Source organism: Drosophila albomicans, chromosome 2R, assembly GCF_009650485.2.
Source record: "Drosophila albomicans strain 15112-1751.03 chromosome 2R, ASM965048v2, whole genome shotgun sequence".
Lineage (NCBI taxonomy): Eukaryota > Metazoa > Arthropoda > Insecta > Diptera > Drosophilidae > Drosophila > Drosophila albomicans.
In genome coordinates, this window is record NC_047631.2 from 24,366,752 (window position 1) to 24,382,334 (window position 15,583).

The following is a 15,583-nucleotide window of genomic DNA, read 5'->3' on the forward strand; positions in this document are numbered from 1 at the left end:
ACAACGCTTAAATATATATGTATTTTGGAAATGTAACTTGCGGTCACACAACTGCATGTATACAAGAAAAATGAAAGAGAGGGAGCGCACAAAGAATGGGGGAATAACAAAATGAGTAAAATGCCGGAGAATCAGTGCTGCCAGACCAATTATAGCCGGTCAAAAGCTCTGATTTCTTTTAATATTTAATGGAATTTCGTTTCCCAACTAGAATATTTGTAACATTTTAAATTTATGCTAGCAAATTACGTTTGCCTCGACTGCTCAGAGCAAATGCTTAGCGATTTTCTTTTAATGTTCTGCTTTATTTATTAGTCTGGCAACCCGATATGCACAATGTGCGTGCAAGCGAGACGACTAGCGTGGCAACGCGCAAAGCACTTATCAAAATAATGAGCAGAAAAAGTGTTGGTTTGTTCGTTTCTTCCCACCACATTCGCCATTTGAAACGCGACGACGAGAAGACGACGACGACGACGACAGCGCAACTTGTAGCAGTGAAAATATTTATACAAATCATTTTACTGTGTAAAAATCGAATTAATCCATAATAAAATCCAAGTGAAAATGTGAACGCAGTATTTGCCAATGAAATGAAATGCATTTAAAATGTATTTCAACGCAATAACTCGCCGAGAAAATTTCGTCGTACAGGCAAAAAAGAGCCGATTTTTAGTGGAGAAAGAAGAAGCAGCAGCAGTGAAGGCAGCAGTAAAAGCAATCGTCGACAACGACGACGACGAATACACGGACAAAGCGCAGTGTGAATGAAAAGCGTGTAAAGAGAAAACTTGCAAAAATTACAGCAACAACAACAACAATCAAGCGAGGCGAAAAGTGTGTTTAGAAAAGAAATTAAAAACACACGCATATACACTCGCACACACTAAAACATACACATACTTGTGCGAATCCAAATACTAGCGCAACTTTGAGAATTGGTGCAAAAAAAATTAAATAAAAAAAAACGTCTACAGGCGCGCGGTTTAATAATAAACAGTTATATATATATAAACATATACATATATAATTTCAAATATATATATATATGTTGCGTGAAAACATATGAGGGCGCCGCAAATACGAAAAATCAATGAAATTGTAATAAAATTCCGTATTTTGTGCTCTCTCTTACTCTCACTCGCAATCCTCCATCCATCCCCTGCCCTGCCGCCTGTCACTCTACCCGCCCCGTGAGCGCCCTCTCTTTTTGTGTTGATTTTGTGATAAAATTGCAATCAGCAGCGAGACCACAACAATAAAAACATTTGCCAGCAGCAGCAGCAGCTCAACTACATAATAAATACAAATACATATGCATAAATAATATCTACGAAATAGTTTAATACAAGGTGCGTATGCAAAATCGGCAACAACAATAACAATCTGTACGTATGTTTGTGTATGTAAATTCCGTATAGTAAAATGTAGAACGTGTGAGAGAACAGAAGAGAAAGAAATCCCGCGTACGAAATTTGATGACGTCTTCAATACGATACCTTTGTTGTTGTTCATGTTCTTGTTGTCTTCTCCTGTCTAGTGAAGACAACAGCAACAACGGTATCGAATAGTATCGTATCGCGTATGTAATATACTTACATACTTTTACTACTGTTTGGGCGACGCCAGCGTCGACGCCAACATTTCGACCGGTATTTTCTAGTCCCTCGTAGAAAAGAAACCCAGCATGCTGAGATGTTGCTGCTGTTGATTAACAACAACAACATCGAAAGCAGCCCAGAAACCAGCAATGGAAAATAGTACTACTTAAAAAAAGAAAAAAAGTGTAGCTGCCAAACGAATCGTGATGTAGTTAAAAATTTGAATAGGTTCCCCCAAAAGAAACGACAGTGAACAAAGTAACTTTTACCTGTGTGTAATGCGTGAATTATTTGTATGTTTGTTTGTTGTGCACAGCATCTCTTCACAAAACTATGTCAATTCTAGAAATTAGTGTCAAACGAACAATACACAGTAATGTGAATACATTCTCAATAAGACTGAGCTTATATTGTAAATAGAATCATACAGGCTGTTGTTTGTGTGATAGTCTTATAGTCAAAAATCCAATTCGTAATTTTGCAAAATTGATTACAGTTGGTTCTCGCTTAACGTTATTGGAAAATATCGTCCTAAGCAACATGGTGCAAAATTAAGGGTCAAGTGCCAAGATTTTCGCAAAAGCAAAACAGATTTAGTATATAAAGTTACAAATTTCTTTATCCTTTTCAAATTTATCACCATTACCCAATATTACTAAAATAGAAACAATTCCTAAATGAAAATGCATTTGAGATTGTATTGTCTGAAAGCTATTTAAACCTAATTGTTGTTAATAAATAAAAAGTATAATAAATTGACTAATCAGTTGACTTCATAAATAATACATTTAAATTTTATTCTTATGCTAGTCTGGTAATTATCTAATTGAGGTTATCCGACATTCTTTTAAAATAATTTCTATTTGTATACCAATATCATCAAACTTAATTTTTCCGAAATCTCTCGAGTTTCTTGAAAAGGGTCTGTGTTAACCGAGGAACAATTGGCAGTGAAAACTTTGTATTTGTATAATATTGATAGTGATGATATATGGCTTATGCAAACGTCATTGAGATCGCAGTTGAAGTAGCTGCAGTTACAGCTTTTCTGTTCTAGTAACTGCTGTCAATATCGCAATGCACCTGTCCCCCAAGAACACCCTTTCCCTTCCCTCTGTTGTTGGACGTTATGTTATCGCCACGCTTGACGTTTGCTGTCAATAAAATGGTAAAATCTATGATGCTGCTCGCTCTTGCTCCACTGTACACGACAACACACAGTGTACACGAAATTTGATTTGAATATAAGCAGCATTTGACAGTCAGCAACGCGCGGCAGCGACAGCAGCAGCAGATTACGCTGCTTGGTTGCTCTTGTCTTGCTCTTCTCTTCTGTTCCTTGCCTTTTCCAACCTACAAACTGAGCATCACTCACTCACTCACCTGGTGAGCAAATAGGGGAACATACGACGAGCAGCAAACGACGCACTAACGTCTATGCCGAAAGTTAGCGCACACCACAAGTTGGCAATCAAAAATGGATTTTTATTGCTAATGCTCTTGTTTTTCATGTCTCCCTTGACGATGATATTTAACATGCATCCCATTAAATTATTAAAATGTTTTCAAAGAAATATTACAGGCGTTGACAGTTTGTCACGTGTACGATTTCTTTTGGTGGACAGTGTAGCACTTGTGCCGTTTTGTCGGCAATGCGCGCACTCCCTCTCTATCTCTCTCTCACACGCGCTCAAGCCGCAGCCGCACTCAATCACACACATACACATACAGTTTTTGCAACACACACATACATGCACACGCACGCATACTCACTCATTTGGCTCTCTTTGCTTATATCTGTTTCTGTTTTTTTTTCTTCTGTTTTCAGTGGTTGTGCAAGAAGAAGCAGCAACAATCAGGCAAAATACCTGAAAAAAACACAGAAAAATAAACGGTAAAGCGAAGAAGTGGCGACAGCAGCAGCAAGCAAGTCAAGGCAGCGAGCGCGCTAAAAGTTTATTGTAAAAATCAAAGTAGAAGGCATAAAGTGATTTTTTTGCCGTGTGCTTTCGAACGAACGAGCGTTAAACACAACACATAAAAACAATAAAATATCAAAATGGTGGAAGCAATAGAGCGGCGGAGAACGGCTGCGTGAGCAGCGCCGAGATCTGAGCGCCAATTATAAAAAATAACACAACAACAACAGCAGCGCAGCAGTAGCAACAACAAAAACAGCAATAAGAAGAGGAAGAGCAGCAGCAACAGCAGAGCAGCAACCAAAAAGCGAAACGAGCGCGCAACAGCCGCTGGAGAAGGCGCAGAGAGAGGAGTAAATAAAAAAAAAAAAACAAAATTTAAATAAAGTTAAAGTGGAAGTTGGAGAAGTTCCAGAACAACAGCAACAGCAGCAGAATAAGCGCGAAAAGTGTAACAACAACAACAACAAATACATCACAACTAGAACAACAACAACAACAAACATAATGTACGGAAAATCGAAGACATCCGCCGTGCCGTCAGATGCGCAGGCCAGAGAAAAACTGGCGCTCTATGTGTACGAATATCTGCTGCACGTGGGGGCCCAAAAGGCGGCACAGACATTCCTCTCCGAGATCCGATGGGAGAAGAACATAACGCTCGGCGAACCGCCGGGATTCCTTCACACCTGGTGGTGTGTCTTCTGGGATCTGTACTGTGCGGCGCCCGAACGTCGCGATCAGTGCGATCACAGCTCCGAGGCCAAGGCCTTCCATGACTACGGCTTCGTCAGCTCCGGCTACGGTGTGAATGGCATTGGACCCGGTGGACCACACAATGCCGGTGGCCCGGCGCCCAGCCCGCTTGGCCAAATGCCGCCCGGTGGCGATGGCGGCCCCATGGGACCCGGCGGACCAATGGGTCCCAATTTTTTCCCGAATTCGACAATGCGGCCGTCGCCGCCAACGCATGCCTCGAGTCCACAGCCGCCGCCATCGCAAATGATGCCCGGCCAGCCCCCGTTTATGGGTGGTCCGAGGTATCCGGGTGGCCCGCGGCCCGGCGTACGCATGCAGGGCATGGGCAATGAGTTTAATGGCCCGCCCGGCCAACCGATGATGCCGAACAGCATGGATCCTACACGACCAGGACCTGGTGGTGGCATGGGTCCCATGAATCCACGCATGAATCCGCCACGTGGTCCCGGCATGGGTCCCATGGGGTATGGCGGTCCAGGTGGCATGCGTGGCCCAGCGCCCGGTGGTCCGGGTGGTATGCCGCCCATGGGCATGGGCGGTGGAGGCGGACGACCGCCGCAATGGCAGCCAAATGCATCGGCGCCCATGAATGCGTACTCATCATCGTCGCCGGGCAATTATGGACCTGGACCTGGATCGAATGGACCCCCCGGACCCGGCACGCCCATCATGCCCTCACCGCAGGATAATACGCAAGGCGGTCCCGTTGGCGGACCCGGCGACAGCATGTACTCACTAATGAAACCAGAATTCCCCATGGGCGGCGGTCCTGATGGCGGCGGAGGTGGTGGCGGCCCAGGTGGCATGGGTCCCATGGGCGGTGGACCCAATTCAATGGGTCCCGTACTTAATGGCGGCGGCGGCGGACCCGATGGCACCGGACTGGATGGCATGAAGAATTCACCGGCTAATGGTGGACCGGGAACGCCGCGCGAGGATTCTGGTAGCGGCATGGGCGACTACAATCTTGGGGGCTTTGGAGGCCCAGGCGAAAACGATCAAACCGAATCGGCGGCTATACTAAAAATCAAGGAAAGCATGCACGAGGAAGCTAAACGGTTTGAGAAAGACACAGATCATCCGGACTACTTTATGCCATAACAACATCACCAGCAACAGCAGCATCAGCAACATCTCAATACGGTAGCAGCTGCAGTGGCAGCTGTGGTTGCCGCTGCCGCATCCAACAGCAGTGGGACGAGCAGCTCAACAACAGCAGCATCAATAGCAGCAGCAGCGGCGCTTGGTGCGGCAGCCTCCAATTTGCTGAGTGGCGGCAACAGCGGTGCCAGTAGCAATAATAACACCAACAACAACGGCAGCAACAACAGCAGCAGCAACAACAACAGTAGTAACAACAACAACAACCAATCTGGCAACAATCCTGGTGCGCATTTTGCAAAGGAACTCAATTTCTAAATAACACGGTAGTGAAAATCCTTGGTACATAAGCATAAAGTAAAAGTAAACAAAACAAAAAAAGAAAAGAAACAAAAACAAACAAAAAAACGGAATCAAGTAAAGTAATTATTATATGTAATAGTCTAAAAATCGAGAAAAGCGAAAAACAAAAAGCAAATATGTAAAATTGTAAACCGAACAGCAGCAAAAACAGAAATTATAAGCGAAGCAAAAACAAAACCAATATTTCAAACTCACAATTCAAATTCCAATTTCAAAAACCGATTCGAAACGGTTACAATTGCGACCAGGTGGCAACGCCAGCGGTTTGTGGGCGGTTAATGAAGAAATGAATGTGGAAACAAACATAAGGAAATAATACTTAAATGTAATGTTAAATGCAACAACAACAATAATAAGTTCTTTGTAGCAAGTCTTCTGATTAGTTTAGTTGCAACAAGTCAACACGATAGCCTCCATTTACACACACACACACACACATACACATATATAAACAAACACACACTACTCACCCAACACAAACACACAGTCTGTCTACTAATTTTAGCAATTTAACAATTTTTACTTGCGCTTTGCATTAATGGAATATTTAATAGCTACACCATCTATGTACATTTTCTGTTTGTGTGATTTTTGCATATACTTATATAGATATATACATATATACAAGCTAAGTATATAAATATTAATAATAATATTGTATTGTAGAAATTTGAGAGAATGGTAAAAGAAATGAGAATTTTTTGTTAAGCATGTCTTAAAGGCAGCACAACATTGAGAGGATGCAACAACAGAAGCAAAAAAAAAAAAAAAAATGGAAGATAAAATATTTATAATATGAAGGAGTCGGGAGTAGAAAGAGAACGAGGATAGTTAGCATTATTAAACATGTATGTATATGTAGTCTCTTTAACACAATCACATCACTGTGGTTGTGTGTTGAGCTGGGAGTTTTAATTTTGTGTTTTTAATTTTGAATTAAACAACAAATTGTAAACTTCTTCATGGCACTTTTGTCGTCGTCGTCTTCTTCGCCTTCGTCTTTGTTGTTTGTAGTTTTATGTTTTATGCACGATGTAAATTGTACTTCTATATATTGTATCTGTATCTGTATTTTGTATATTTTTAAAAAACAACAACAACAAAAATTGTTAATTAAGTTCCTTCAACTGCCAACTGGCAAATCGAGCAATATTTATGATTTATTCATTATTATGTGTTTTTTTGGAGAACGACAACAACAACACTTCGTGCACTTGTTTCGATTTCTGAATAAAACCAATTCTTTCGATGTCGACATTTTGTGCATTAGGGCAGCGAAATAAAACATGAATATATATAGTATATATATATAGTATAAATAAATACTTATACAGATTAAACAGATTGTGGCGCATTGTATGCACATATTTATTGCAAAATAGCTACGCATATATAACTCTAAGAATTAGCTGTTTAATATGCATATAACAAATATATATATATACATAAAATATATATATATATATTAATTATTAATTACTTAAAGGCAGCAGGCAACAAATGTAGCAACCTAACCTAAATGAAAAGTTTACTTCAACACAAATATCACACAGAAAACAAAACAAAAAAAAAAGAAGAAAATACTTATAAAGCTGTACAAAAGTTAGTTAATGTTGGCTGTGGCTGCACAGCTAATGTTAATATTATGCATAAAATATATATTTGTAGTATATACATATATATATATATATATTAAAATAATATAAATAATAATTATAATAATAGTATATGTCTGTGCTTGCATCTTTTTCTCGACACAGCACATTCAAATTAATAAGAAATAAAACCAAGAATCCGTAGAATTTAGATTTCAATGCTAATTTATAAGCGTCAAATCCGAAACTAAACTATAAAACACAAATCAAAATAAAATTCTTTACATTATAATAACAGCAAAACAAAACGAAAAAAGAAAAGAGAAAAAAGCAAACACAAATCAATTGATAAAATAATTTAACATATGGAAAAAAGAAATGATAAAAGAAAGAAATTCTATTTTAAATATTGTATGTATATGTTTAATGTGTCGGAATTTGAAAATATGTAAGCGACAACAAATTGATGACATGAATTATTATGATAGAATTGATGCGAAGCGAATGCGAAAGCAACAAAACTTAAATAGTATTTAAGTTAAATTTATTATTATATATATCTGCAACGCTTTAAGTTTTAAGCGTTTCAATTTGCTGGATCTATATAAATGTATGTAATGTGTAATGCGGCGCGGCGTTTAGTAAACAGAGAAACAACAAACAAAAAACACAAAAATGGAAACAGCAGCAACAAATTGAAACATTTAAAAACAAAACAGCAAAAAGGTTAATACAAAATGGAAAACGACAAAAAAAATTGAAAAATCCCCCAATTGAATATATAAAAATAATAATATAAAAAAAAAAAACAAAACAAAAAACACAAAAAATTATGTTTAAATAAGTATTTTAGTGTTAATTATACAATTTACAAGTACACAACACGAAACAAAAACAACAATATAATATAAAATGAAATAAAGTTTTAAAACAATATTTGTAAAAAGTAAATGAAAAATCCTCTTTGAATTTCTATTTGATAAGAATTCGTATTGTTATATATAACTTTTTTTTTTTAATTCACATTTATTGGTGATTAATATCGCTGAAATTTAATTTTCATTTGCATTCAAGGGTGTTCGATTTATTAAAGATTATCTTCAATTTCCAACGAATTACATTATAATCATCCCTAAAGTCAAATCATAGTAATTCGAATTCATTTTAATAATTAATTTAGATCATAGATATTTATACATTTTCTTTCAAAATGGGTTTGAATATTCTACTATTTAACTCATTATTTAGTGATTAATAATTTAATTTGTACATATGTGTCAGGAGAGTTCATTTATTTTAGATAATCAAACATTTCCAGCTAATTCCATTCCATACTAAGTAATTTTTATTTCGTCATTTTATGTAGATCATATTTATAGAATCTTAAACAAAATTGGGCTATCCGAACTTTGTTGCAATTCATCAATTATTGAATTAAAACTTAAATTACAATACCTCTTTTTGTACACGAAAAGCAATTAAAGTCAACTTGAAACAAAGCTGAAAATAGACTTTCGAGTCTGTTAATAACTCATCAGCAGGCCATTGCCTGATCTGGCGATTGTTGCTTTTTAATTGCATAATTTTCATATTGAATGCGTGCTTTTGCTATGCCAGACCAAACCCCTTTCCAATCCCAATTCCAGACCCAATCAGAGACACCGACTACTAAATTGCCGTCGCACACGCACAGTGTTTGTTTTTTGTTTTGCTTTTTTTTTACGATGAAATCGAGGGGCAAGCACTTAGTTGGTGGCAGTGTGGCGCGTTGTCGGGGCAACATCGCCGGCACACACAAAAATCCATATGGCAGTTAATTGCTTTGGTTGAGCATTGGTCAGGTGTGGACAGTGGCGATAGCGTCGTTGTCGCCGTTGTCCGTCTAAAGTAAAATCAATAAATGACATTATTGCAGTTGCCGTTAATAACTAAATGCAGTTCGGTCGCATCTATTATTTAATGTAAAGTCAATGCAACAAAGTGGCGTCCTGTCTCTACAGCTGCCTCGGCTGTGCGCGCAACCAAAGTGCATCAGCTTCTGCTGAAGACAACATCAACGCCATTGGACCAACGGTGTCATCGTCCACGTTGCCAACGTATCGACAAATTGCTGGCGCTGGCAATGGTGCCGGCTCGGCACCAGCTCGACGAGTTCCCGTCTTGTTCTCCACCAATCGCGGCCTGTATTTGCGTGTGGCACAGCCGCAAGTGATGCTGCTACAGCCGTTGAGCAATGCTCCGCAACATTATGACATCAGCTTTTGTGATTTAGAGCGCTGGGTGAGTTCTGTTCTTAATTACATTTTAAATTGTATTTGCAATTTAAGTTTAATCTCAAATCTTAGAGCACGAATCGCGCCAATGTGGTTAGCCTAGAGGACACGATTAGCATGTTGCAGCCACAACAGGCACCGCATCCACCGAGAAACAACTTTGGACTTTACAACATGCAGCGCTAAGGCTGCTGTCTTTAATTGCATCCTGAATCAACGCTTGTACATACTTTCTGTTTGTTGTGTGCTTACTTAAGTAACGCTTGTTTTGATAATCATATAAATAATAATAATGCTAGTTGCTAGATCGAACTTAATCATGCCGTGTTGCTGGTCAGCGATGCCATCAGAAATTCCATTTTATTGAGAAAACTCTTGCCCTCGATTTTGTCGAAGCGCACCTGCAAAGTATGAATTGTTAACAAACTGCAATTAGGGATTAAAGCACTAGCTTACCTCCTTGAAATTGCCACCAAGATTCTCCCAGAACTTCTCCGGCACCAACGGACTCGGAAAGAAGTCCTGCCGCGGACTGCGCGCTATATATACCTTAACATCAATCTGCGGATCGCAACGTATCTGCACAGCAATCATGCGATCGCTGTTGGGCGAGGCCAGCAAACAGGAGCTGGCATTGCCCAACGGTTCCACTTTGCCAATGCCCAGATGATTGCTATTTGAGAGCACCGTCCAGGCCATGCAACGTGCCAGACTCACCAGACAACTGATCTGATGCGAATTGATCTGACAGAGTATTAGATCACGCAACTCTTGCGGTTCGTAGGACAGCCGCATAACTCGTCCATCGCGACAAATGCATTTCAGTGAACGCTCCTTGACATGTATGACCAGCGAAGTGCGTCCAATGGCATCGTAACCGTGTGTAACAATATTAATCTTGACACACGACATCGTTGGACTGTTCATGGCATTCCAATGCGACACAATTTGCGGATCCTTGACATCACGCGCCAATGTATCCAATACATATTGTGTGCGCTTGCGCATAAAAATGTGCTGAGCTTGTGCAATGATTTGCTCCAGTATCGTTTGGGTCTTGGTCATGTCCAGCAACGCATCACGATCAGCAGCTGTGGGTCCCGCAAGCATGCGTTTCTTGCTGGGCCCGAGAGGTGCGCTGGCTGGATGGGGAAACGGATGATGTGAGTTCTTGTAGTGCACCTCGCGCAGCAGCTGATGCAGCGAATGCTCGAGCACATGATCGTGATCGTTGATGGGTGCCGGTTGGCTGGAATCGAAGCTCGTGGAGTGGCACAGCGAGATAATGAGTTGTATGTTGGGCAGCAGCGTGGCACGTATCTGATTGCCAATGACTACGTGTGGAATGGGCGCTTGCAGCTGAATGGCTTCGCGAGCCAGCTGAGCGAAGAGTTCCTTGCAGAAGAGCACGTTCTGGGCAAACTCCAACGTCTTTTGCCAGACTCCAACCTGAGCTGTTAAATTTTGTCCATGGCCCATTAGATTCACCTGTAAATAATGTACGACTAAAGTGAGCATTTTGAATAGAATAAAAAAAGGTTAAATGGTTTGGCACCTGTGCTGTGCATAGATCCTCTTGATCTTTCTGTGTGATGACCTTAATATAAGCGACGCCCTGCAGCTCGGAGGGTACAATAACCCTCAATGCCGAGCTTGCCTTCAGCTGCATGCCATTATTGCTACTGCTACTGCTCGAATTCGCCGAGCCTCCCGTGTTATTCCCTGAGTTCTCGTCGTCCAGTGCATCCTCTGCCTTGGTCACCTCAAAGGTGCCACTCATACCGAACTTGGAGCCCGCTGTGCGATAGCTAAGATCACCAATGATGGCATTGGACACCTTTTTCAGTCGCCAATTCTGACGCAAACGCAGCAGCTCAATATGAAAGTCGGAAACGTTACGACTGCGTTGCTCGCTGTGCGCGTTGCGAATCCTTTCGGCACCACCGAGCAGCACTTGGGCGGCCTGAGAAATGGCCTTTTTGCGACTATAAACCTGCACAATGGGCTTGGTGTCGTCGGGCTCCTCCAACAGAGGATCCAATACTAAATAGCGCTTATCTTTTGCAATCGATATGACATCGGTTAGCACGCAGATTTCGGTATAAGCATCTTTGAGTTTATTTCGCACCGCATCCCAGGGCCACAAACTTTCCTGAAACTGATTTGCATCCTTATTGTCATCATCGGCGGCTGCAGCTGCGGATTTTTCTTCCTTTTTTATATTGTCTAGTGACGTTTTGCTGAAATCAATGCGAGCCGCACATTTTGCAAGACTCTCCGAAAGCGTCGGCGGCCTACGAAGCAACTTGTTGAGATGAAAATGCTACATTTACAATTCGGGCACCACTTACGGTTGATAGAGCTCTGTGCCATCGTAGGCAATTTCACGTATTTGATTCTCGCATGTTGTTTCTACCGATATATTCACCGAGTTGGACATCTTTTTGCGCTAATCTTCCAAGAGCCGGGCATTTGCTTTTGCAAACGCAAAAAAAAAACAAAATACACTAACAGAGTTGCTTTTAGTGTGACCGGTGGCTACATTGGAACATATACCAGAAAAAAATCCATTCTTTTAAAATTTTTCGTTTTAGCCAGGTAAAAATTACGGAAAAAATAAAAAGCAATATTTTTTAAATTAAGTTAACTTGTAATAAACTAACATACGTCTGCTTAAGGACATTTTTAACTTATTATTTATATGGGTCGCCAATAGCATCGATATTTTCGAGTAATCGAGCTATTTTGAACAAGGTGGTGTGGTCACACTGCTGCTACATTACTTTCATATTTTGTTGACTTTAAATTTTCTGACTCGCATCCAATTAAATCACGAAATCATGTTGCTGCTTAAAGATAAATCACAAACACTCAATGTGGACAATTACACCATCATTATACCCAGCATTTGTGTGGGTAATGCCGCTCAATTGGCCTGCGACCTGTTGATTGCCTCTAAGAAACTAAAGCGCATTGGAAGCTTGTCCCATGCAGCCTTAATACCGGTATTTGGACCCTCGGCCTATCAACACGAACCCAACGAGTGTGTCGCCTCCTGTGAGCTCTATGAATCGCCGGAGGACAAACTGCTGGTTGTACAATTCCGGGCTCCCTTCATCTCCAGGCAGACGAAACGCTTTCAGAATGAATTTGTTACACTGCTGAAAGGAGCACGTCGTGTCATCATTTTGAGCGGCAGTTTTGGCTTTGAGCGTCGCGTCATCGAGGGCTCACCGTGGGCATATCGTGCCACGGACAAATTCAAAACGGATCATGCCACCGAGTTGGGCGATCAGGCACTAGTCAAGTGGCAGGAACACACTGGCGAACACATCTTTGGTGGCGGCAATGCGTTGCAGTTGTACAAGGCATTCGAGGATGCCCAGGTACCTAGCATGCTGCTGTTCCGTTATCTCCTTGAGGGCGATAACTCCACGGATGCCAAGCTGATTGTGCGTGAGCTGAACGAGTTGTGTGGTGACTTCTTAAAGTTGCGAGTCGCGAGTGATGCTGGAGATGGCAAGTTTAAGTTGACGTTGCCTTCGTCGTGGAATCTATTGTTTGGCAACGATGTAACCGAGTTACTATTTTAGCATTATAAACATTTATTCTGGTCATGTGATATAGTACAGCTATAATAAATGCCTAATCTTTTGGTGTAGGATAATAACTGTTGCTTGCCCTGTGCTCCTTAAAGTATTCGCCGCCTTGTTCCTCATATTGTGACCGCGTAGTCAGCACCTCGCTGAAGTTTGGCACCCTGGCTTGTAGGCAAGCCCCCAACCAGGCGCTCAGCGCTGGATCCTGCGACTCGTAGATAGCGAAACTAGACTTAAAAGGACGCAGTTCCATCATCTCTTTGGCCAGTCGCGCCTTGAGACCACGAAACTGTGCACAGCTGCCCGTTAAATAGACATGATCCGCCAGACGTTGTTGCTCCTCAGCTGGAAATAGTTTCAGCACAAAAGCAATGAGCTCAGCTAATCCTGCCTCAGAGCAGCCAATCATGCTGGGCTGGAAGAGTATCTCGGGCACACGTATCGCCTCCACGCCAAAGTGCAGTTGATAATTTTCGGCAGCATTCAACGCCTGCATTGCTGCATTCTGTGCATCATCACCGTTGGCATCGTAGTGATTTAGGATCTTCTCGAACTCGAGCAGCTGCTCGTTCTCGGCATCCGAATCGCTGTCATCGTTGTAGCGATTGATGCGCTTGTACACATCCCAATCGTTGTCATTCATGCCAAAGCCATCATCCTCCTCATCACCGTTGTTGACTTTGCGCCGTTTCTCGCTTCGAGCTGCCAGCGTTGAGATGATTCGCATACGCTCTTGAGCGGCATGTGTATGCCGCTTGCCCTGTTCGGTGCGTTGCTGTTGACGCGCCTGCTTGCGACGCATCAGCTCCTCCCGTTTACCACGCAACTCGGCCAGCCATTGGGCTTGTGGTACGCCTTCGGGTGGCTTGGGCATCTTGTCCAACTTGTCTTGCTGCTTACTGGGTCGCGGGGGCGCCGAGGCACGCTCCTTGACTCGCTTTATGCGAGACTGCACTGTGGTTAGCAGCTTGTCCAGCTCCTCGAGATTGCTGATCTGCTGCTGCTGCAACGCGCGTTCAAATTTCTGCATCTTTTGCTGTTCGTAGAGCAAACGCAGCTTGCGCAGCAATTGCAATTGCTCCTCATCCTCCTGGAGTTTCTCGCGCTCCCGACGATTCTTAATGTCCAGCAAACGAAGTGCCAATTCGCGTCGCTTTTCTTGCTTCTGTTCGGCGGTAAGCAAAGCATTGCTGGCAGTAACTGGATTGTAGGGCAGTTGAATCTTCATGATGTGCGCCTCATAGTAATCCAGTTGTGCCCACTTCAGTAGCTCCTCCTGATAGTCGAGTGCGATGTGACTGTGCTCATGCACCAGCTTCTCCATGCGACTTGTGATGGCATTCAAATGCACCGGATACTTCATTTGCATAAGCCGGAACAAATAGTTGATGATGTGAAAGCCGCCCACATTCAATCGACGCACATGCTCCAGTTGCATGCGACCATTGAGCACGGGTATCACATGTGTGGTGCTGTAGCCAAAAGACAGAATGAGTGCATCCTGGACACCCTTATGCTGCTGCTGATGCTGTTGCCAGCTGTAGAGTGCATCGATACCATAAGAAACGGCGGGCACGCGATAACACTCGAAGAGCAGCTCGCTCATTTGGCGACGACAGATATTGGGATTGGCCAGCGCCTCGGTGAGCACGATAGGATTTGCAATGCTCTCCTTGCCTTCGTAACCCATCTTGGTGAATATGTAATCGAAGATTTGTTCCTGATGATTCCAGTTTGTGATTACATTGCGTTCAAAAGGTGATTTAAGATGAGCCCGTACTGCTTCAATGTTAATAATATCATTGCCCACTTGTATTTCACCATTGCCCTTGCATTCCTCTTGAGCTGCTGTTGTTCCTGCAGGCAGCGCCAAAGCGTCCGTCGCTTGATTGTTGTCTTTCTTACGATCCTTTCGTGGTTTGGTCAGCACATTGCGAAAACGCAACTCAGGCTCTTTGGAGTCATGCCAGCCAACGCGGCACTCGTAGGAGCCATTGTCTATCACCAAGACGCGTTTATGCGCCGGCATTTTCTTTCATTAATTTGCAACTATCTTAAAAAATGATTGTTTACCAACCACACAATGTTTACCTCGCTAGCAGTGTGACCGCAACGATAACGAAAAATAATACTAATAACACCAAAAAGAAAAAATAGTTACGCTGCATGGCAGTGGAAAAATATCGATTGGCCTATCGGTGTTGACATCGACTTCGAATGGTAAGAAGCGATATTTTAACAGCTATATAAAGGCCAACATTCAGGTAAAGTAATTAGCTATTTTCGTAAAGCTCTAATAAATGGTGATATGATTTTAAATATATTCAGTTTATAGTTTTACAGCTGCTGGATATGTTAGCCAACACGGAAAGT

General features: G+C 42.0%; 5 protein-coding genes across 5 annotated transcripts; 3 read left to right on the plus strand and 2 right to left on the minus strand.

Annotated features, from left to right (window-relative positions):
* Positions 1–438: 438 nt before the first annotated feature.
* On the plus strand, positions 439–7,324 carry LOC117573785 (single-stranded DNA-binding protein 3). The gene is made up of 2 exons (XM_034257191.2): positions 439–1,352; positions 3,430–7,324. Exon 2 carries the CDS (start codon positions 4,028–4,030, stop codon positions 5,378–5,380), a length of 1,353 nt encoding a protein of 450 aa, XP_034113082.2. The 5' UTR covers positions 439–1,352; positions 3,430–4,027; the 3' UTR covers positions 5,381–7,324.
* LOC117573322 (uncharacterized) lies at positions 6,539–9,797 on the plus strand. Its single transcript, XM_034256430.2, has 3 exons — positions 6,539–6,573; positions 9,306–9,618; positions 9,684–9,797. Exons 1-3 carry the CDS (start codon positions 6,539–6,541, stop codon positions 9,795–9,797), a joined length of 462 nt encoding a protein of 153 aa, XP_034112321.2.
* Positions 9,778–12,112, minus strand: LOC117573320 (mediator of RNA polymerase II transcription subunit 17). The gene is made up of 4 exons (XM_034256427.2): positions 11,963–12,112; positions 11,167–11,905; positions 10,068–11,099; positions 9,778–10,012 (listed from the first exon to the last, which is right to left on the minus strand). Exons 1-4 carry the CDS (start codon positions 12,049–12,051, stop codon positions 9,929–9,931), a joined length of 1,944 nt encoding a protein of 647 aa, XP_034112318.1. The 5' UTR covers positions 12,052–12,112; the 3' UTR covers positions 9,778–9,928.
* Positions 12,113–12,390: 278 nt separating this feature from the next.
* LOC117573321 (proteasome assembly chaperone 2) lies at positions 12,391–13,281 on the plus strand. Its single transcript, XM_034256429.2, has one exon. The coding sequence runs from the start codon at positions 12,452–12,454 to the stop codon at positions 13,202–13,204; it is 753 nt and encodes a 250-aa protein (XP_034112320.2). The 5' UTR covers positions 12,391–12,451; the 3' UTR covers positions 13,205–13,281.
* On the minus strand, positions 13,109–15,337 carry LOC117573319 (actin-related protein 5). The gene has a single exon (XM_034256426.2). It carries the CDS (start codon positions 15,237–15,239, stop codon positions 13,257–13,259), a length of 1,983 nt encoding a protein of 660 aa, XP_034112317.1. The 5' UTR covers positions 15,240–15,337; the 3' UTR covers positions 13,109–13,256.
* Between the last annotated feature and the right edge of the window lie 246 nt (positions 15,338–15,583).